The sequence below is a fragment of the Ambystoma mexicanum genome, chromosome 7p (genome assembly GCF_040938575.1).
Source record: "Ambystoma mexicanum isolate Mex_15411 chromosome 7p, UKY_AmexF1_1, whole genome shotgun sequence".
NCBI classification, from domain to species: domain Eukaryota; kingdom Metazoa; phylum Chordata; class Amphibia; order Caudata; family Ambystomatidae; genus Ambystoma; species Ambystoma mexicanum.
In genome coordinates this window covers 884,124,279-884,146,162 of record NC_090939.1, presented here as the reverse complement: position 1 = coordinate 884,146,162, position 21,884 = coordinate 884,124,279, and the positions used below count along the sequence as shown (strand labels likewise).

Below are 21,884 nucleotides of genomic sequence, written 5' to 3'. Positions count from 1 at the left end.
AGCTGGAGACGTGCAAGTGTATAATCAAGCAAGATGAGATCATCGGCGTATGCCAACCATCCCATGATCACATCAGAGATCTTCACAGGGTTTGCTGCAGCAATACGAAAAGCCATTTCCATATCTGCCAGGTACAGGTTGAATAGTACTGCAGCGACCATCCTCCCCTGTTTAACGCCACTAGATGTCGTCAGAGAGGCAGACAATCTACCGGCAGCATTTAGGCAAATTCGCAATGTGGTGTCGGTGTGCAACAGCATCAACATCTTCAGGAGACCCAGTGGGATACCCAAAGCGGACAGCTTCTTCCCCAGCCGATTTCGCTGCACACTAATCGAACGCTGCGGAGAAGTCGATGTATGAGCAATGCATATCGAGATTGCGCCTAGTCCATGAATGTTCAACCGCAGTGGACAGTAACAACAGCCCATGCATAGTACCTGAATTTGCACGAAAGCCGATTTGATTTGGGAGTATTTTTTTCTCTGTAATCCACACATTCAGTTCCTGCAGTAGGACTTGTACGAATATTTTCGATGAAGTGTTGAGCATTGCGAGCATCCGAAAGTTACTAGGACAGTCTCAGGCCCCTTTTTTATGGACTGTCAATATATGACTAGACTGCCAGGACTGTGGTATTGCTCCTGACATGCCTATTTGGGTAAACAGTCGATGTAAAGCCGCAGCCCATAGCTCTGGTTGCTTTTTCGTTAGTAAATTACACACGCCATCAGGCCCTGCGACCCTTGATTTTTTTTTTTTACTTGGAGATGGTCACCATTATATCCAGTATCGTTGCACGACAACCCCATGGCTCAGCAGGGATAGCAAGTATGGCATCATGAGGGAAAACCCGGCCCAAAGTACTGCCAATGTGGCAGCTCCATTGTGCTTCAGTTATACAATTGATGGATAGTGGGCGTTGTTTTGTGTGTTGGAGTAGTTGCCATATGCCGACAGAATCATCGGACCTGGCCTTCTCGGCGATCTGTTGCCATAGACGAGCTCCACATGCTAACCTATGTTGTGATAACCATTTTTTATAATTCCATTTCACAGTCTTAATTTGGGAAGCAACTCCCTCTGGATTGGGGCGGGTGACATTCTCTGTTAATACCATTTGGATCTCATTTCTCATCCTTGTCTTTGCCTCACTGATTGCGGCATCAAAGCCAACACGACGCCTGGTTGGCATATTTGATTTTTCGATCGTACCAATATATCTATGTTTTTCAGTAACTTCTTCTTTGATTGCCGAAAAATTAGACAATATGTCCACAATGGCATTATCCCCATCATACTCAGTCTGTATGAAACGAGGTAATAATGCTAATGCAACGTAATTGGCTTTATCAATATTTTGCGGGTGCCAATGAATGCGGTTCCCACCCTCATTAAGTGAATTGCCCATTTTTGTCGTGCTCGGTTACAGTCTCCTTTAAACTAGGTAACATTAGGAGCCAGCACATGGGGACATGATCACTTTCATATCTAACTACTATGCTCCCATCTTTTATGTAGGCTATCCCACTGTTAGAGAGAGCATAATCAAATGTAGATGCGGAGCGACCCTCAACTCTTGCAAATGTCATGTGGGGATCACCAGGGGTGATACCATTCAGTTTCACTATCCCATGTGCGGCTAGCATGGAATGCCACTTAGAACCCTGCCGATTAATCTTCAGCACTGGCACAGCTAAGGATGAGAAATTACAGTTACCATCATTCACCAGGGGGAGATTTCCAATAAGCCCGTTGAAATAGTCGACAATCCACACAGGTAGGACCTGGTTGTATTGCAATAATACATTGTTAACAATCCCCATGTTCACAAGTGACATTGCCATATTTGGCGGGCCATACACATTTATTAGTATGATGTCCATTGTAGATAAGGAAATACGAGTGACTAAAATGTGCTCAGAGGACTGTTTAAGTTTTACAATGCGCCATGGTGGTGAGACGGATACCAGGAGGCCACCTTTCGGACGACCCCTAGGACCTTTAGTGGCCTTCTGATACACAGTACTTCTACCGTCCAATTGCACTTCAGCCAACAGCCAGGTTTCTTGCAAAGCAACCACGCCAAATATATCCATCTTGCTCACTAGTCCATCGTTCTCAAATAGGTGGGTATGCCCTCTAGTGTTCCAGGAGTAGAGCATATCCACCTTGTTACATCACTGACGTTCAGCGCCAAAATGGGGCTTGAATGCCACCGGTATCCAATGCCAATAACCATCAAGACTTTGATTAGTTTGTGGTATTGTAGGTGGTTCAGTGGTTTCAAGTGGCACACTCCTCGGCCCAGTAGTCACTCCAAAAGTTATCCCATCTGATGTGCCTGATGTAGGGGGCATATCCTGTGTTACAGGATATGAAAGGCCTTGCTGAACCCGATTAGTGGATTTTACAGGGGCGTCAATGTCAGATTTATTTAGTGGAATTTCTGCCCGATAGATATTATAGCCCAGGCACAAGAAATCAGCTTCGAAACTCAGGACATAGTTTAAGGAAGCATCTGTTTCGAAACAGATGTTCGTTATGAACTGGTTCTTAACTGCGACCGGATCAACAATGCGTATGTCTCTAGATGTAATGACTCTTAGTGGGACTATGGACTTGAAGATGCACAACACAGCTGATCGATTCAAGGGAGTGGGAAGAGATTCCCGATACAGTTGCACCAGTTGAAGGGCGGGTACCATCTTTCTTAACCCTTCAAAGCAACTTCCAGTTTGTGATGTTGCAAGTTCAACCAACCTACTGTTAGGCTGTGCCCAAACTGCCGGAAGGGTCAGTTGGTTGCTAGGGTCTTTGTTAGTACAGACTACTTGTTTAGATAACTTTCCTTTAGAGACTTTTTTCTTTTGCATTTTAATGAATTTATTAGTAGTATTAGTGGTAACTAAATTACCAGGTGTAACTATATCCAGATTGGCGGCATTTTCAACAACAACAAATGAATAATCCAGTGGTGAACTTATTATTACAACATTAGGATGCAAAGAGTCAGCAACTAGTCTGGTACTTTGCCCACTACTAGCGTTTATCAGGACATTCATAGATTTGCAGTTTTTCAGTCGTTTGCTGGATTTACTATTACGGTACATAAGTGGATGATGAACTGGGGCTGGCAAGTATGTTCTGGCTTTTTTTCTTATATTTTTTTGTCACCGGGTGCAGCGATAGGGCCCGGAAGGGCCATTACATGCCATATGGCAGCACCTGCGCATGTTCTAATGTATTATCAATGACTGAATGTTGATCTTCTTTTCCAGATTTTCACATTTAGAGATAAACTGTGTCAGTAAATTCTCAAGGGCGTAGAACATGTCATCGGAGTTCATACTTGTATCGTTTGGACTTTTCGGCTAGGTAATATTTTGCTTGTGACTGGGCTTTGTCACGGAGAAGTGAAAAATGGAATTAGACTTAATATCTGTAGGATAAATTGGGAAAAAGGAGACCACTTGCTCTGGACACTCAACCTTGGCTGGAGTTATATTTGTGCTGAGAGGGGATAGATGGTTAGCGTTGCCTGATGTACTACATGGTTTGTTAGGTGGTGTAAAATACATAGGAGTGAATACAACCTCCATTAAGGATTGATCAGGGTCAAGACCCATGTATTCTACCTCAGGATCATCCATGGCAGAGGCAGCTAGGTCAATGAGGGATTTTGCGCCCATCAATGTGATGTCATGGACTAAAGCTTTAGTGGGGTTAAGCTCGTGCATGCGAGCAACATTCACATTAACATCTCGTGTAGGTGTAACATTTTTGGCAATAGGATTGAGAATAGTAGTTCTTTTATCTCGAGGTGCATCGTTAGATATTTGCTCAATATCAATAGACCCACTACACACGACATTGTTCGTGGTAGGGGTAGTAGCGTCTGGGCAACATAGCATGTCACTTAGCAGTTTGGCACTCACTCCTGCTACTCCTGGGTCTGGTGCGCTTTATAAATGTAATAAACAAACAAACACACACACAACCTAGATCAGATGTCAATTCCATAATAAGAGTGTCCTTTACGGATTCGATAGTGATGACATCCATAGGTGTGTATGCTTTTTACTATAGTATTCTGGAATTTGTTTACACATTGGTAACACTTTCTTAGGGTTGGATATAATTTTCGGAATACATATCCTTCCATTTCTAAGGTTTTTGTGCACAGTGATCTCCCGCTCATAATCGTCCATCTCCCAAACAAGAGCAGACTATGGTGTGGGTTAGGGCGATCGTGGGATGTGGGTAGGCACACAACTGACACGTGTATGGATTAGAGAACGTCAAGGGTGTAGATAGACACGTAGATGAAATCAAGGAGCGGCAAGAAGAGGGGACAGAGAAACAACTTTGACAAACACTCCATCTACCACTAGCTACTAGCTACTGCAAGCTACCAATAACTACCATTAACAGCATAGGCAGTACAGATAGCACAGGTGGCGAGCCGGTACACGCATATGTGCTGCATACACGATTGTTCTTCAAGCTACCAATAACTACCATTAACAGTATAGGCAGTACAGATAGCACAGGTGGCGAGCCGGTACACGCATATGTGCTACATACACGATTGTTCTTGGATCTCCTATACGAACAATATTAAAAATGACCTTCCACTCTGTCAATAACAGTCATAAAACAATTGTAAAACGTTACGCGTGTTATATGTGTATATTTATATATCTTTCACACAAGGGGTACCTGTGTTGTACAAATAAAGCAATGATAGCAATAAGAATGACATACAGCAATGCTTCGCCCTTACGCACAGGTCGCTTTCGATTGGTACAGCGTGGTCATGAACACTGTGAGCACCGCGACTGCAAGGTGTTACAGGGTGCCACCCCGCGCTTCCTACCAAACAAATGCGCAACACTACGCGGTTAGGTACTCTGAGGTACCTTAAGATGGTCTACTATATGGGCACACACGTGTACAATCCTGTGGACAGTTAGACAACTAGATTGTACCACAGTGGCAATAGATCAGTGAGCTAGTACCACGAAACTGAAGAACGCAGGAGAAGTAAAGAGACAATGACTGCGTTTTTTTTTTTTTTTTGGCATAAATTACGACAATATGAGTGGTACTAATCAATAACAAAAAAAGAAACAAATAAACCATGAACCGTAAATGATTTTAAAATTACCAGGTGCACAGCGCACAGACACACTTCTACAGTGCACTTCCGCAGTACGCATGCGCTAGTGCGCGCGCTCCTTTTTGAGGAAGTTGCGTGAAAAAGTGTCCGGGACCTAGGTAAAAAACAAGTAAAATCACGCAGTTAATAGCTATATGATGTTGTGATGGTCCACATTACGGATACAGCCCAGATTAGTTCATGGGTGTATTTCCTAGAGCGTATCAGGTTTGTCCACAAAGTAAACGGCGACAGTAGTCCTGTAGTCCGGAGGGGCCAGGAGGAACGGTAGACTCCACAGACACACTTCTACAGTGCACTTCCGCAGTCGGTCAATACCAAGGTTGAGAACACATTACAAATCCCCACCTAATACAAATGTCTCTCCATGCATATCCTATAACAATTTAGTGATCCCCTAAAAAAAAAAGGCTTGCTAGGTGGACACGGAACATACACACAAAACACCTTATCACCATAAAGTATATCCACAAAGATCATTCTGCCTTCACCATCCACAGCCACTTTTTCAATTTTGAAGTGCAAGCCCTTTCTAAACAAAACGCTAACTCCTCTTGATTTTGAAGAGTGCCAATTTGACAACTCACGTGAGTATCTTGCATTAGTTAAATGTTTTTTAGTCTCATCTAGCAAGTGCGTTGCCTGTAGAAATACTACATCAGCCCTTGTTCTCCAAATCCTTGCCATCACGTTCTTCCATTTTTTTGGACAGTTTGAGCCCTTAACATCCCAGGTCAAACATTAGATCATTCATTTTATATCATATTAACATTTATATTACAAGCTCGTCATAAGTATATCAGTAACAATGTCTACTCATATTGAACAATGAGTTCTCTCTTGTAAATAATAGGAAGAGCTGCACACCAAAAACTAGGTCATATTAGTTTTCTCCCTGATGAATGCCAGAAATAAGTTTGATAGAAACATATTGAAGTACTATCATACATGTGAAGTTTCATATGTAAAAAGGGTTTAGTAATCTCACCACTTATTTTACTGTATAAATGTAACATTTTACATAGGAAATAGTTTTCAGACTTGTACATTTGTTTCATGCATTTTTTTGGTGGCAGGTACGCAAAACAAACAGTAATGTATGTAACTCTGGCGACTCACATTTTTCGAAATTAAAAACATTTACTTCAAAATTGGATTGCTTTAAAATGGTAGTCATGCACCACATTAAAACATACACACTGTTCTTAATACTATTCTTTGTTTCCCCCTACCCTCGAGATACGATCTATACTACACATTCCTTGCATGGTCAAATACCCTATACAATGAGCAATCCCAACCTTCCTTGCCAAATATCTGGCGAATCCAGCCAGATGGTTATGCTCGTCACAGAACCTGTAGCCCAGAGCCCATGTATACCTCCTCTATTGCACCAACCACCTTGATTGCCCGCTCCTGGAGCACTCGCCATCTACGGGGTAACTTCCCTGGCTCACCCCATGGCATTGTATGCCCTCACTGACAACATTGTGAAGGCATCAGCAGTAATCATATTGCATTATTTGAGCAGGTATCCCTAGGCCAGTGATACATTCAGCCCTACCTGGAAGTAGCTGAGAAGCATGTGTTTCGTTTTTTATTGATGGTTACAAATTGGGTAGCCAGATGGTTCTATGTAATCGGGCCACCATTTTTCCAGTCCTAGGTTCCAGTTAACAAACCAGTGTATTTGTTCATGTGCTTCCAGCCAGCCAAATTAACAAACCTGTTACGTCATTTTTAAATTAAAGCCTGGGTCAAAAGTCATGATGTCCAGATGATATTGAGCCATCTGACCTCACAAACTAAGAAGCAAGAAGGCCTTGTAAGGGTGTCGAGGAATGTTGGTCATGTGAGGGTATTCCCAATGTGCTGCTAGGTAACAGTGATACCCAAAGGATTTTCTACTAGCTTCAGCCTCATTCCAAAGGGGACAGATGCAGGGCGATAAATAAGGCACAGACTGAAAGAGTAAAGCATAGAAAGCAGGACATTCTCTGCATCCTCCCCATTCCAGTAGGAGGTCCTGCAAAATGTGGAGAATCATAAAGCCATTCAGCATAGAGAAGTGATCTGATCACAACAAAGCAGCTGGATTGGTGTTGCTTTCCATGTGCCAAAAGATATATATATTTTTTTGTTTTAAATCAGGCATAGTCTGCAGGAATCAATAGTTCAATAACAGCCAACATGTTTGCCTTGGCAGCCGCCACTGCTGATCACTCCAGATACACCGAATGCAGCTGTGAAATGTGCAGAAACCCAGGCTTGGCCAAGGTTACCATGGCCTTCAACCGTTGCATACAAGCTATCCTCTTAGCCCAGGTAAATGAGAACGACACCTACAATGTGGGAGGGATGGGAATTCACGGGTCCATTATGCAAGGTATTCATATCAACATACAAGTCACCTATAGGTACAACACAATATTACATCCAAAATAAATAGGGCTTCTGCCCGCAAACGGGGGGGGGAGGGGTGAGGAGGGCGGATTGGACATACAGCGTGTGTTTGCATGTAGCCTTCATTCACATAAATCGAACACCATTTGTGAGTAATCCTTTGCTTATGAGTCTCACTGCTCCTGGGAGTAAAACATTTTTTTAATTGATCCGAGCCAACCAAAAAACCTTTTTCCAGATGTCCTAAAAGTCTGATTGACACCCAGATGAAACAAGGAAAAAGCTTTTGCAGACTGTTGGGAGGGGTCATTCTAAATTCCTCCCATGCGCCAAGCTGTTGTAGGCCATTACACGACGGAAGAAAATGAAGTTTGAATTCCTACAGAAGTCTCACTGTTGTAGACGTGTACATTGTTAACATATTTCTTCTTACGGTAGCCAGGGAATCTTAATTTAAAATGAGATCCAAAATATGACATGGGTTGTATTTTTACAAATCCTTAATTACGTGCACGTTTGTAGAATTGACAGAGAGAGACCTCTAGCAAACCATGGACCCGATTTACAGAAGCGTTTTATAATGGCGCAATCCCACAGCCACACGCTCTGTGAACCAGGCCCCATGTTTTAAACTCCTTCCACAAAGGCGTGCCATCAGGATCATAATAAAGATTTCACTGTCTCTCCTGGCTTCCAGTGATGAATACTCGTTATGTCACTCTTGCCTTCTAGACATGGTGTTTTCAAATATATTTTTAGCTGTATAAATGTATGTTCCCTCTCCAGGGGTGGTTTGACAGTTTGAGGCCTGGAGGGCCATTCTAAAACAAGATTGCACACCTAATAAGCGATTAGTCATGCTAAGGCTTGAAATCACTCAACGTACTGGACACAAATTGTTGATCAGCAGTGGGGGGGCATAAGCACCCCCTTTCATTGTTGCTTCAAGGAAGGGTGCGACAAGCCAAGTACTGAATTTCTAGGCTTTTGTTTTGGCTCTTCTGGCTCGCTACCTGTATTTTTGTATTTGTATGGGAATACCAAAGAACTTGCAGCTATGCATTGGGTTAGTTAACCTCTCTGCTTATGTAGATTTGGTCATGGTCAATGCCCCAGTTACGCCTAGGGGTATTGATATAATACCTCATAACCATTTTTCTGTATGGTTATATTACTGCTTGACTTGGGAAGAATGGGGTATGGCGTTGCCGTGCCAAAGAGATTGTGATGCACTCAAAAGGTAACACTCACACATCTGAAGCATCCTTGTTACACATTAAAATAAACTTTGATTTAGTGTTCATAGCGACAGATTTCTGTGCCACCAGGTGGCAGGCCCATGGCACTCATGCTTAGGCACGTACTGAGTACATTGCAGATTATGATATGTCCTACCCATTACTGCTACAATGGTTGGCAATTGGGCTGTTTATGGGTAAGGGTCATTGACTGAATAATGGAGACCGTTTACTTGGATCATCAACCTGGTAGTAATGCAGGGGAACTGTCATCTGGTTTGCGGCGATATGGGTAAAAGTGGTGTTTTTCATTATTCTGAGGGTGACAGAGCCACTTTAATCCCTCTACAATCTTACTCACCACAGGCTGAGCTACCCGACTCATGCTAGATCTACAACTATAGAACAGTGTGCATTAGAAAATGTGCATTCCATAGTTGCACTGATGTGCTATCATTAATTGATTCGCCCTCGGGTTCTAGATCAGCAATTGAACACATGCAGGAACTTAGAGCCGCACACTTCAGTACCAGGTTTCTTGAAACTCAGCAGAAGTATAAAATAAAAGACACTGCTTGCTATGCATTCACTTAGTAGGGACTCGGATTAGCTAAAGGGGGATGGGAGGTAATCTATCAAAAATTATGTATGATAATCCTCATTACTCCTGGTCCAGCAGTATCTTCACAGTTCTTACACCCCACCTACCTTTCCCTCCTGGGTTCTTCTGCCTCCCTGTATGGAAATATTAAACTATCAGGCAAAGTACAAGGAGGAGTGGGGTATTATAGTCCCTTCAACTACTTTGTTGGCTCCTGTCTGGTGAACAGGGAGCCCTCACTCCCTAAGGACTGGGACGAGAGCAGTGGAAACGAGTAACAAGGATTATCATGCATAATCTTGCCAGTAAAAACTGGCAGCATGGCCTGCTCTCTAACAGGGAACTTAAAAGGGCCCAGCCACTCTCAGCAAAACACTTAACCAGGTTATGCACATGTTTTCTTTCCTTTATGCCAGATCAGCTGAGCAGTAAATTCAAGCAGGGACAGCCTAAGAAGTGGAGAGGTGTTAGAAAGACAAGAAGATTGACGGGCAGAGTGCAAAGAGAAACAGAACCAGCCAAGAAATGGCGTAGATGGGGGCCAGTTAAGGGCTACTAAGATAAAGCCCACCAGAGGCTCAGGAGTTCCCTTATTGTGATTTTCCACGCTGTCTGCTTGACGACACCCACCTAAACCTGTAGGCTGACTCACATGGATTCCCAAATACTAGTTAAGAAAGTATTGGTTACAGGTCACCATCATGCCCACCAGGAGAAAAGCCATGGGATTCATGGACAGACTCAGGGGGCCCAGGTAACTGGCCTGTCAATGTGACAGCAGTTAAGCCAACCCCCACATAGGTCACCCTGAAACATATTCCAGAAATAGTAACCACTATGCGGAGAAAAATAATAATTGGTGATCCGGAAGAGATTTGGGTCACCTGGAAAGAATTTATTAGCTGGATCTGGAAGCGAAGTGGGTGACCTGGATATAACTCAGATCGATTGCAATCTAACTCTATAACAGCAAACTACAGATCCATTTCTTCCTGGTTTCTTTTGGGGAAGGGAGGGCATAGTTACTATTTTTAAGGTGTAACGTGTGTGGAATGGCAGCGTATTTTAAAGTTGGAGCAATGTTCACAAATGCAGTCTTGCATGTAGGCCCACTGGCCAAATACAATTTAGACCCAAGCTGTGGGGAATTTAGCATTACAGGCCAGTATCACAGGTTCAAATGTAACTGGAAAGAGAAAACAACATTCTGGAAATAAGCATTCAGTTAAAAATATCAGCGAGAATAGCACAACAGTGTAACAAAGACGTTGTAGAATGATGTTAATAAGTCCACTTCCTAAGCGTAGGTTTGATCAAAATCCCTGCTTTCGATCTCCCTGTATAGCTGCAATAAGTCACTCACTGGGGAGCCATGCCAAAATTCGGACCCGTTAGGGAGAATTCTCCAGAATGGCTAATTTACCTTACCTACTGAGTCCCTCAGCCGCTTTGCTGGATTTCTAGGATTTTTTTTCCCCCACCTGGTAACAGTGTGAGCCTTTTTTCCCACTCTTACATGTGTTTTGCTGTGCGTTTTACATGTTTTGTGTTCATAGACTTTGGAGCCTCACCTACTCCATAGGCATCATCTTTGTACTGTGTGTCACACAGCACCTTTAGTGCAGTGACAAAGTGTTGTCTTTTTAGACTTCCCACTTTAAACTCAATTTTCTGAGACTGACTACTGTCTCCCAGGACATGTAAAGTTGCCATTGACTTTACTAGACCCAGTACAAACTATCTTCCATAGAGTACTGGAAGGGTTAATAGTTATCCCTTTTTGTCTGTTTGTTTCTCATGGAACATTATTTTGTTCCCCTTTCTCCAAGATTTGGCTGGTGGCAGTGGTATCTACCATATTTTTCCTACCGTGGTCTATGAAAATAGCCTTGGTACTGTTTTAGGCTATGCTAGTAGCCTCGAACTTAAATCCGCTGGACCCCATTTACTTTTATTTGGTTCCGGCTGGGTTTATTCGCCATTTCTGTTTGTAAAGGTCTTTCTCGTGTTTTACTCTGCGCGCCAAACCAAGTTTGGTTCCTTTGTTCGCCTCCCTTGGGCGGGTTTCTGCACACAAGCCCTCCTTAGTCGCCTGAGAGTCTAGGAAGACAGGATGTGAGGGAGGGGTTAAGCCTCCTGCACAGGGTCTCCTTGGAGACCCAAGTCGCACTCTTGTTTGATTGGCTAGGTGACTGTCCTGCCAGGACAGTCACCCTGCTGTGTGACTGACAGCCAGGCTGTGTGAATGGGGGAAAACTGCATAAAAAGCAGGTCTCTAGGTCTTGGAAGAGAGAGTCGCCACTGGATCGAGAGAACTGAAGAGAAGGTGAAGGAAGAAGACTGCTGCCACTACTGAACCTCCCGGTGAAGCCCTGCTGTGGGTCCGAATCTCCTACACTTCGACGACAGAGAAGATCTGCAAGGAATCTTCTTCCCTTGAGCTGGTGGGACCAACCAGTTCGCCAAACACCAAGCAAAGCCTCCATCGCCTGGTCAAATTTGCTGTGCACCGCTGCAGTGAACCGGATAGCCAGGAGGGCCGGACCCGTTTGGGTTTTAAGGAGCGCACCTTTTATTAGTTGCTTTGCTCTGCTGCTGGTTTCTTCCCTGGGCAGTGCAGGGCCCTCCAGTCTTCCCTCCTTCGTGTCAGTCCGACAGTCGCATCAGGAACCCTGAGCCTGCAGGGTCTGCCAGGAACTTCTACCTCAGCTAGAGCATTCTTGTAAAGTACTGTTCAAACCTGGTCGTTCGTTCCGTCTGACCGCGGTGAAAGTGTTTTAAATCTTTCGCCAATCCGAGGGCTTGTCATTCTCTACACTTTTAAATAACATTTCCTTCGACCAACTTCGTTTCGAACTCTTGGCAAAGACTTAACCGCAAACTACTCTGAACTGTGTGATCCTCTGCCAAGACTCTGACACATTAAGATTGACCCAGGCCTATTGATTTGAATCCTAGTTGTAGTAAGCCTTTTCTAGATTGCCCTGCCTATTTACTTGTTTGTGCGGTTTGATTTTGTATAACCTTGTCTTTCCCTCCCTTTTTAAATTGCTGGAGTGCCATTTTGCTCACACTTGAGCTTAACTTGTCCAGAATTGATTGGGGGGGTTGTGTAGTATATTAGGATTGTGATTTTCTGCTACTTTATATTAGTGAACTGTTTTACAAATGATGGTGTAAAAAAATGTATATTCTTTTACTCAGAAACCTTGAGTCAGTGTTTGTTTGAACCATAGTAATTACTGTCCTTTTTGTAACTTCTGATACTGCTCACTTTAAGCTTGAGATAAGTCTGGCTGCTCAGCCATCGCTACCACTTTACTGTGTAGTACAGGCTTGTACCAAGCACTTGGTAGTCATTATTGTGTGTGGTGTTCCCAAAGGGTACTGCATATGATTCTGCCTAACAGGACCTTTCTGCACCTGGATTACAGGAGGCAAGCAGCAACTCTGTACTGGAGCACGGACATCGAATCAATGCTCGTCCCCTGAACATTCTCTGCCTAGCCAGGGCACCCTTCTCAAACCACCCGATCAGAGCACATCCATATTGTCTAATACAATTGAAAGGATGTGTACAAAACGTTAGATTGTAGTTGTTTGTGTCCCTGAAAAGGTTCCAGACACTGCAAGCTTTGAATATGCGTTTTGCGGCCACTGGCCAGCAGACAATCTTTTATTTGTGCGAAAACCTGATCAGGCACGAGTCGCTTGTTCATTAGTGTCAACCCTTGTTGGCCACTTGCCTACACAAAAACTGCATTTCACAGCAACAGCCTCAAAGAAGTGGGGGGGGGGAGGGAAAACGGCCATTGTCCATTCAGGGGCTGAGAGAGCCATCTCTGATTTATAATTACACAACTGACCAGTGCTTCACAAAAGCAGGGCTGGGAGGCGTCCCTCCCCTATCCGAGAGCTTTTGACAAAAGAAATCTTTGTTGCCGAAATGCCCCTGCGTTAAAACATGGATAAAAGGGAGTCAGTAGCCAAGAGACAATTAGGCGTGTCAGGTTCGGGGCGTAGCGCTTGCATCTTTGTGAAAGGCGTGCCAACTTCAGCTGTTTACAATCACTGAACTGCGTGCAGCCTGCTTAATGCAGCAGTACGTGTGGGAGGAGAACGGGGGTTGGAGAGTCACCTCCCCGCAGGTGGTCGGCCATACGTCTCTTTTCCTGCTCAAGGGGTCAGGAGAACAGGATGGCTTTCACAATGAGCGAATAAAAGGGCTGTTTAAGCACATGCAGTACTCCCACCATTGTCTCCATGGTGAGAAGAAATGAGCATGCAAAGTGCATTTGATTATTCAAATATGAGAAACTAATTTGAAAAAAAACGGCTTATGCCTGATCAGGTATTCTGCTTTGCTCATGAATTAGTGTAACTAGATGTGTATACATACAGTTGTAATGCAAATATTTTTTGGAGGATGCCTTCAATAGGAAAATACATTTGCACGCTGCTGGCTTTCAGGGCTTCACAGCTCTCTTCTTTGTCAGTGGATATGATGAAGGGGCCTGAAGAAAGGACCAATTCAGACAGTACTGAAAGTTAGAAAAAATATATACATAAACCTATTTTTTTAAAAATACCACCACGAAATGACGCTTGTAGCGTGTTGCTTTTTTAAAACGAGTTGGTCCGTCTGGCTAAAACAGTGAGCTATAACATTTGAAAACCTTTATAAAGAGCACCAATATCGGTGCCGATATGCGGTGCCGGGGTTTCCGACAAGGTACAGATTGGGCAAATCGTTATCAGGCCGCCTCCCTCCAAGGCCAGGTCCGCAGTAAGCCCCGAATAAGCCCAGAACACAATGCGAATCGATCTCCGCAGCTTTTGCTGTATTAAAACAAATGCACTCTCTTTATCCCTGACAGCCAGCACCACCCTGAGCTTATGCAACTACCTGTCGAGGCACGCTCTCCGACTCCGATCCAAAACCAAAAAGTCCTGAACTTTCACTGTAGGACACATTCCTTCCTACCTCACCTGTCCAAAAAAAAAAAAAAAAAAAAAACCGAATGACTCTGGAAACATAGATACACCTCAAGTGGCAAACAAATCTAACTCTGTGAAAGAAGGTGCAATCTTACAGCCGTACAGGAAAAAACATGAAAGTCTAAACCAATGTGTAAAACAAAAAATTCAAACATGTTTAAAACCAAATCCCAACAACATGCGCAGTCCGTATAGATGCACACTGTTTCTGCTAGGTTCGGATCTCATGTATCGCCGCTCCTGGGTAGGGATGTTGCATACTAGAAGATCCGACAGGGACCATAGAGATTCCTTATAAAAAAGTCTGGGATTGGGAAGGGATTCTAGCCCTGTCCCATAGTTCCCCCATCAAAATATATGTCTTCTGCCTGTGCTATGCACACGCAAAGCCATAAGGTTGAAGCTTTACGATTTCTACAGCTTTTTTAGGTCAAGGAAATATAGCCTACGAAGACACCTCTACAGAGTGCCTGCAAGTTTCAGTAAAAAAATCCCAAGACTCTGGACTTGTTCCCTGGGCAATAGTGGCTAGTGGTCACCTGACAGCACCCCACCCTCATGACCACAGGCTGCACAATGATTGGGGTGCTGGCATAGTGATGTAACATGAAGTTGGAGCTCTCGAGCACGACTAGGCCCCAATTATTAATATTAAATTATAAAAAGCTCAGAGAAACAATAGAAACTTAAGATTTTCCATAAATATGCTGGCTGAAGAGCTATTCGTTTTAATGTGACTTACAAGCCATCATTAGCTTTTACTGTCACACCCTCAACCGACACCCTATGAATCTCCCGTACTGAGGGAGGTTGCTCCAAGTCCCGATTAGGCCCATGGACCACAGAAAAGACCAATACCCGAGACCCTTGTCTACATTTCTGAAAAAGACCCCGCCCGAGTCACAGTGACTGCCAAAAGCGGCTTGGAAGAAACTATACTTGGACAGGGCCAGGGAGTCCAGACCTTTTTCTCAGGTCCCACTGCAACCTGGCAAGAACGCTACAGCCCTTCTCATAATTCCACAATGAATTTGGGCTCATAGGCTAAGGATAATGTAAATCGTTTAGCTGAACAAACCAAACGAGGAGGAGCTTTCATCCCCTGAAGATGATAAATGATTTCCATAATTCTCAGACAGGCAGAGATTCATTATGGAATTATTTGCAATACGTGTATAAAGAAATGCCACTAAGAACAGCTACCCGCCTACACACGTCCTGGATGTGTCTAGTTGCAACAAGTGCTATCAATCATGTAAGTCAATTGGTCAAAACATGAAAAATAGAGATGAACATATTTTAATTTATAAGTATAAAACACATTTTTCTGTGTCGACAGAGTCAAGGACAAATGAATGATTAATTGAGGATATATGTAATAGTAACATGTCTATCTCACATCCTTACTAACCCCACAATATTGTTCCAATTTAATAATCTTGTTAGGGTTGGTTTGTTAGAAAATATCGAATTTCATAAATTGTGTACTTTTTATGTGATGTTTCGTGTAAACAAAATGCATTTTTGTCGTTTTATAAAATATTTTGAGTGTTTTTTATACTTAAATTAAAATATGTTCATCTCTATTTTTCATGTTTTGACCGATTGACTTACATGATTGATAGCACTTGTTGCAACTAGACACACCCAGGACGTGTGTAGGCGGGTAGCTGTTCTTAGTGGAATTTCTTTATACACATGTTTACACCTGGTCCTCAGCCACACAGCCCCCTAAAAAAAGGGGACTCCCTAGCTCTAATTGCTTTTTCTTCTATTATTTGCAATACTCCACTTAAGAAAATAACACATTTTAGTTACAACTATTGAAAAAGAAGAATCTAAGGAGCCCCTTTGTGGAAACACTCGAGTTGCGTCCCAGACTGCAGTAGGGTTTACAGAATCCATACACCCATTTCATTGTTTTCTACCTCAGGTTAACAAGAGACTACAGCGTTAATTCCTGAAGAAGGTGTTCACATGGGACTGAACACATGTTGCAATGGGGCAAAAACCCTGTGCATGTTACACAGTGTAGGTTATCTGTATTTAAAAAGTGTTGCTTTAGTGGATATACATGTGTATGTGTCCATGTCATTTATATTGCATAGTATGGTATGTCACAGAACTGATGTGGATCACGCATACATAGTTAATTAATGTTATGTTTCTGCCTAAAGGTTGGCAGTTTGTTGCATGTGGATTTAGATAGAATGAAACCAATACAAACTGTTTGTCTGTGAAAATAAAGATAAAGGTGACAGAGCATTTCATGCTCTATTTTAACATGCATCAAATAGTTATTTTCCCCTAACAGGGGGTTAATTCTTGGCAGGCACACTTTAAGGTCCCTCTTGTGCACATGTGCTGCCAAGTTTAATTTATTTCAAATTTTTGACAATACATATTATCTAATTCAAACCAGAAAATAGTTCTCAGCAGGAAACAGTTTGAGTTTGTTGCGTCGCATGGCAATGACTGCACCCAAGTATTTTTCATCAGAATCAGTATATGACAAATGCAAGCATGCAACCTTTTAATATTCAGTCAGGTAATCAGAATAGTATATAACCATTTGGCTATGTTCAACTCAAAAGCAATAGAAATCAGACTCCAGTGCAACTCTTAATACACAGCAGTATATGCGTATATGCTTCCATGCACCCACAAGCTACTACTTTTAGAACATGCAACTACACAAAACAGCAAAAATAATGAATGACAATGGAAGTGGTTTACCATTTGTATTGCTGGAGGTCGCGAACCCCTTCTTTAATTTAGATTTATATCACATCAGTTTAAATTATTAACGGAAGAAAACAAATTTGGGAGCATACATACATGAACAACTTATGTGTTGGACAAAGCCCCCTACTGTTGGGTGCTTTGCCAATTGTGTATGATTAACTTGGTCTCTACTAGTTACTTCTCTAAATGATGCCATTAACCCCCTCTCTCGCCTCAAAACCTCCACCACCATTACAAACAACGGATAATCTATTTGGGCACACAGGCAACTAACTTCCTAATACTGGAAGTGGTTGTATGGCTAACACAAGTGACCAATCCACGACTGTTGCAAACGGATAGGGCGCACATACAGCACCAGGCCATACTGCATCAAAGTACGCCACTTGCAACGGCAATGATTGAAAAGACTTATCGAAAGGAGAGACGCACTACCAATCTTTCTTACCACACTATGCCTAGCACAACACGGCTAATAGAGCAAGCTGAGACACAGCCCGAGAGACCACCTATACCGACTCCATGCATTTGTATACTGCTGCTGCCCTGCAACATGGGGTTGGGCAACATGTTTGTGCCACCTATATTGACTCTATGCATGTGTATGATGCTGCCGCCCTGCAACATGGGGTTGGGCAACATGTCTGTGCCACCTATAATGACTATGCATTTGTATGCTGCTGTCGTCCTGCAACATGGGGTTGGGCAACATGTTTGTGCCACCTATACTGACTATGAATTTGTATGCTGCTGCCGTCCTGCAACATGGGGTTGGGCAACATGTTTGTGCCACCTATACTGACTATGAATTTGTATGCTGCTGCCGCCCTGCAAAATGGGGTTAGCAAACTGTATGTCTTTGCAAGCACTTATGTAACTAAGTACGCCGCCCTGCAACATGGGGTTAGGCAACATGTATGTATGCATGTTTTTGCAAGCACTTATGTAACTAAGTAAGCCTTCTGTAACAGCTCTGTGATGCCCGAGGGCTTTTGTGCGCTTTATAAATGCAAATAAATAAAATAAATGCAGAATTGTGTCCCTAAGCTCGATGAAACCAAAACATGCAAATCAAGGGTGCAGCTTCCTCTCCCATGCTTCAGGGGCTTATCAACACAATGTACAGCAACATTATCTGATACTCTGTGTAACAGTCTCTGATTAAGCACACTGCCATTACCATACCTCCACATTTGGGATGTTAGGCTAACATGTGGTTTTCTGGCGAGTTGCCCTGCCCTAATAGTTATAAACCGTGTGCCATTTGATGACTACTCACCGACCGAAAGTATTTATGTAAGGCATTATATACAACCCTACAGATAAGCGGTGCATCAGCCATTTTTACTCCCTAAAAATAGGTAAATACTACATAAAAATAAAAACGGAGAGTAAAAATACTCTAAGAAAATAATCAGAAATGGTAGCCCTGCTTTCACCCCAAACAGCTACATGGAAATGTTTGGACCAGTAGCACACGTAGTACCACGGGAAGAAACTACTATTATTGCTGCCTGATTGGAAGAGGTACACATGTATCTTCAATGTGCATGAATAACTAGGTGCAAAGAAGTATTTATTATAAAAACATTTCTATTTTACAGGTAAATATTTGTACTCGCTTATAAAATACTTCGATTGGGAACTACTTTTTTAATCCCTAAAAAATAATTTTACTCCCATCTTTAAAAAATAGGAAATAAAATACTCCCACTTCAACATCTTATCTGGAGCACTGATAGAAGTATTGTGTTGGACATAACGTAATTATTATTAAAACCATTCTAAGTGGTTTCCAAAAACAATTACTCAAAAGGCACAAATTCAGCAATTTTAGTTGCACTGAACAAATTTGAGAAAATAACCCCATTCCTGCACTGGGATTGTACTCAAATGGCCGAGCCTCATGGCAAAACCTGTAGAGTTTCTAGTTATTATAAGTAATTACAATACAACTCGTAACTGAAGGTTGTTTAGTCATAGCTTGCAACACCAACAGGTTGTTTTGCCAGATGGTGCAGGCACTACCCTCTCGAATTGCCGCATCTTACCGTCTCTGGCTCGTTCTCGAATACCTCCCTAGCCTCCTCTCGACTGCACCTCTCCTCCACGCATTCACGCTCCAAGTGGCCCTGCATGGTTTCCTCCAAGAATTGGTTGGACCTTCGCTGCCGGGGTCGTAGAAACTGTGCAGCCTCCTGTGCTGGCACCACAATTGCTATTTTCAAGAAGACAGAAATAAGTGTTAAGTGCCAAACATTGAGTCATATGCACCATACAACAGAAAATACTCTTGGCTAGTACCAGCAGTCCTGTTGACTTTAATAGTGTCTCATTCATCAGAATAATAACATATATGATGTGCATCACCACCGGGAGTGACGTAAGAGGGCAGGAGTGACAAGGAGCTTGAAAAAGCAGCTCCTGGGTATTTGGAATCACTCAGTAAGCAGGAGCTACTTTCTTGGGAACAAGGAGCTGTTATACAGAATTTCCGTAAATTGAACTCACATAAAAAATCCAACTATAACTTTATCAATTACATATGACCAATTATGTTTTACATTTCTTCTAGATGTGTACTAATAGTCAGTTATACCCATTCCCAAACACACAGATTTAATGACAGAAGTATGTTTGCCTAGCATCAGTTGGCTTGGGGGACCAAAAGTAACTCCTGGTAGTTTTTTGGTGAAGTCAACCAGGGGCTAAATAGCTCCAAGCTAATTCTAACCCTGCAAGAAATGTCATACACTTTTAGCAGATAGCAGCCGGCACGCAACACTTGCTTGGAAACAAGAGCATTTTCTTCGCTGCCATACGGTAACAATGATATGCATGGAGGTTGACGAATTCTTGCCCACTTTTTTCAACGAGTGGATTAATCACAAATTTGTTTAAAAAAAATAAGAACCTGCAGGTGATATTCTGCAAGTCTTGACTTTTAGCACGTGTCATTACCAATTCGTGTAATGTATCCTTAGTGTTGTGTTCCCCTTTTAGAAATATAGGAATGTAAATACCACAATACAAAACTGGTGCGCGCATTACAGCCAGGACTAATTTACACTGGTCACCTGTAAGTTAACTCCTGCCTAATAAAGCAGTTCCGGCTCACGTTCACCCACTTAAAATGGTGTGTGTCATGATTCAATGTAAAAGGGGGGGGTTATAGGGGCTAGTTTCTAATGTAGTCCGAAGCGAGGGTCAGCGTGTGGGCTGTAACTGTTAGTACTTGTAGTGTTATTCCCCCTTTAAAATGTAGGACTGTGATCTTTACAGCCATAACTAACTGAACAACTTACACTTGACAAGGGGCAATTTGCCGGCCAGAATGAGGATCTCAAGGGTCACCCTGATTTACGGGCCCACGTTTAAAGAGGCACAACGTCGCCTCCTGCCTCAGCTAGCATATGTCACCCCACTAAAATAGCAGGGGGCGGCTGGGCTGCGTTCACCCGCGTGTCCCCTCGACTTGCGGCCCGCAAAATTCAATGTGAAAGGTGTAAATATGAATACACACTGTAAAAAAAAAAAAAACCATAAAACGTGGTCGACCCACTTGCTCCCATAAAAGGCAGCGTTCACCTTCACCAGGGTGCCTTTGAAACTTATTGTACAAGTATTGTTTGAAGCTAGAACATTTCAACCTTTTTACATCTTTGTTTATAAAAAATACCAGCCGCCCCCAGACCCACCCTTTCTTAGTCGAATGTACTTTCCCTCACATTGAGGCTGGGTGGACGAGCTGATAAAAGCAAACGCTCAACGAGGCTTTTCGGGTTCGAAGCTCAGGACAAGCTCCTTTGCCAACGAACGTGCACCTGAAAAACAAACGTACGATTTGCTGGTGCCGAACGTGGCGTAATCTCCCTTCCAGAGGACAGGTGGGAATATACCATCAATATTTTCAAATGGGGTAGAAACGGAAGGGTAAGGAAGCAGCACCGCCTCTATTTCCCTGCAGTCCATCTTTCCCAACGCCCCAATCCTAGCCACCCGCCTTTGGTGGTCTCTTCCCCCGACGAGCCAAATGCGCGGGTTCGTTCCCGCCTGTAGCGTCCTTTGCGCAGGTCCCCAAGGTGTACACAAATTGGGGAGCTGACGGGCGAGCCCCGTGCGGGGGCTGCGCCGAATGCGTGCTGGTGCTTAGCACCGGATTGCTCCGGCAAGCAGAGAAGGGCTGGAAGCACGGAGGAAAGGTCGATACTCACTGCCATGTGAGGGGTCCGCGACCAGCAGGACCGAAAGCAGGGCGGCCCCTAGCAGGGCATTCAAAGCCCGCATTGTGTTCAGCTTGTCAGCGCCCCGGGTGAGTTGGGGATACTGCTGCTACGTCCTCTCTTCCTCCTGTGAGTCCAGAGCTGCTCTTCCAGTGCTGCTGCTGCTGGAACCAGCACATCCCAGCCCTTTCATGCGCAGGGGGGTGTTGCTCTCTGGGATTGCCCAATCGCTCATAAACTTTACATACATATGCTAAACCGCAGGGAAGCACGTATTTCACTTTCGCTTTCCCTGGTGGCGTTTGAATGGGCCAATAAAAAATACACGAAAGGCAACACAAGTGGCTGCTTTGGCGTGAGCCGCACATGGCTTTCGTGCAACAGGATGATGTTTTTTTTTGTTGCTATACAAGTGTTAAAGGATTTTTTTTAAAAAATACAGTTAGCGCGAAAGTAAATCCCAGTAACAGATACCAACAATAACTAATCCACCA

General features: G+C 43.3%; 1 protein-coding gene across 2 annotated transcripts in view; it reads right to left on the bottom strand.

The window, feature by feature from the left end:
• The window catches only part of GAS6 (growth arrest specific 6), a 975,360-nt gene extending 953,749 nt beyond the window's left edge, over nt 1–21,611 (bottom strand). Inside the window, exons 1-2 of one of the 2 annotated variants that reach the window (XM_069637123.1) lie at nt 21,382–21,611; nt 19,219–19,385 (exon numbers count right to left, since the gene is read on the bottom strand). In XM_069637123.1, the coding sequence (XP_069493224.1) occupies nt 19,219–19,385; nt 21,382–21,454 (240 nt within the window). In that variant the 5' untranslated portion in view covers nt 21,455–21,611. The remainder of the gene's footprint in view (nt 1–19,218; nt 19,386–21,381) is intronic. The other variant, XM_069637124.1, reaches the window with a different exon arrangement.
• Between the last annotated feature and the right edge of the window lie 273 nt (nt 21,612–21,884).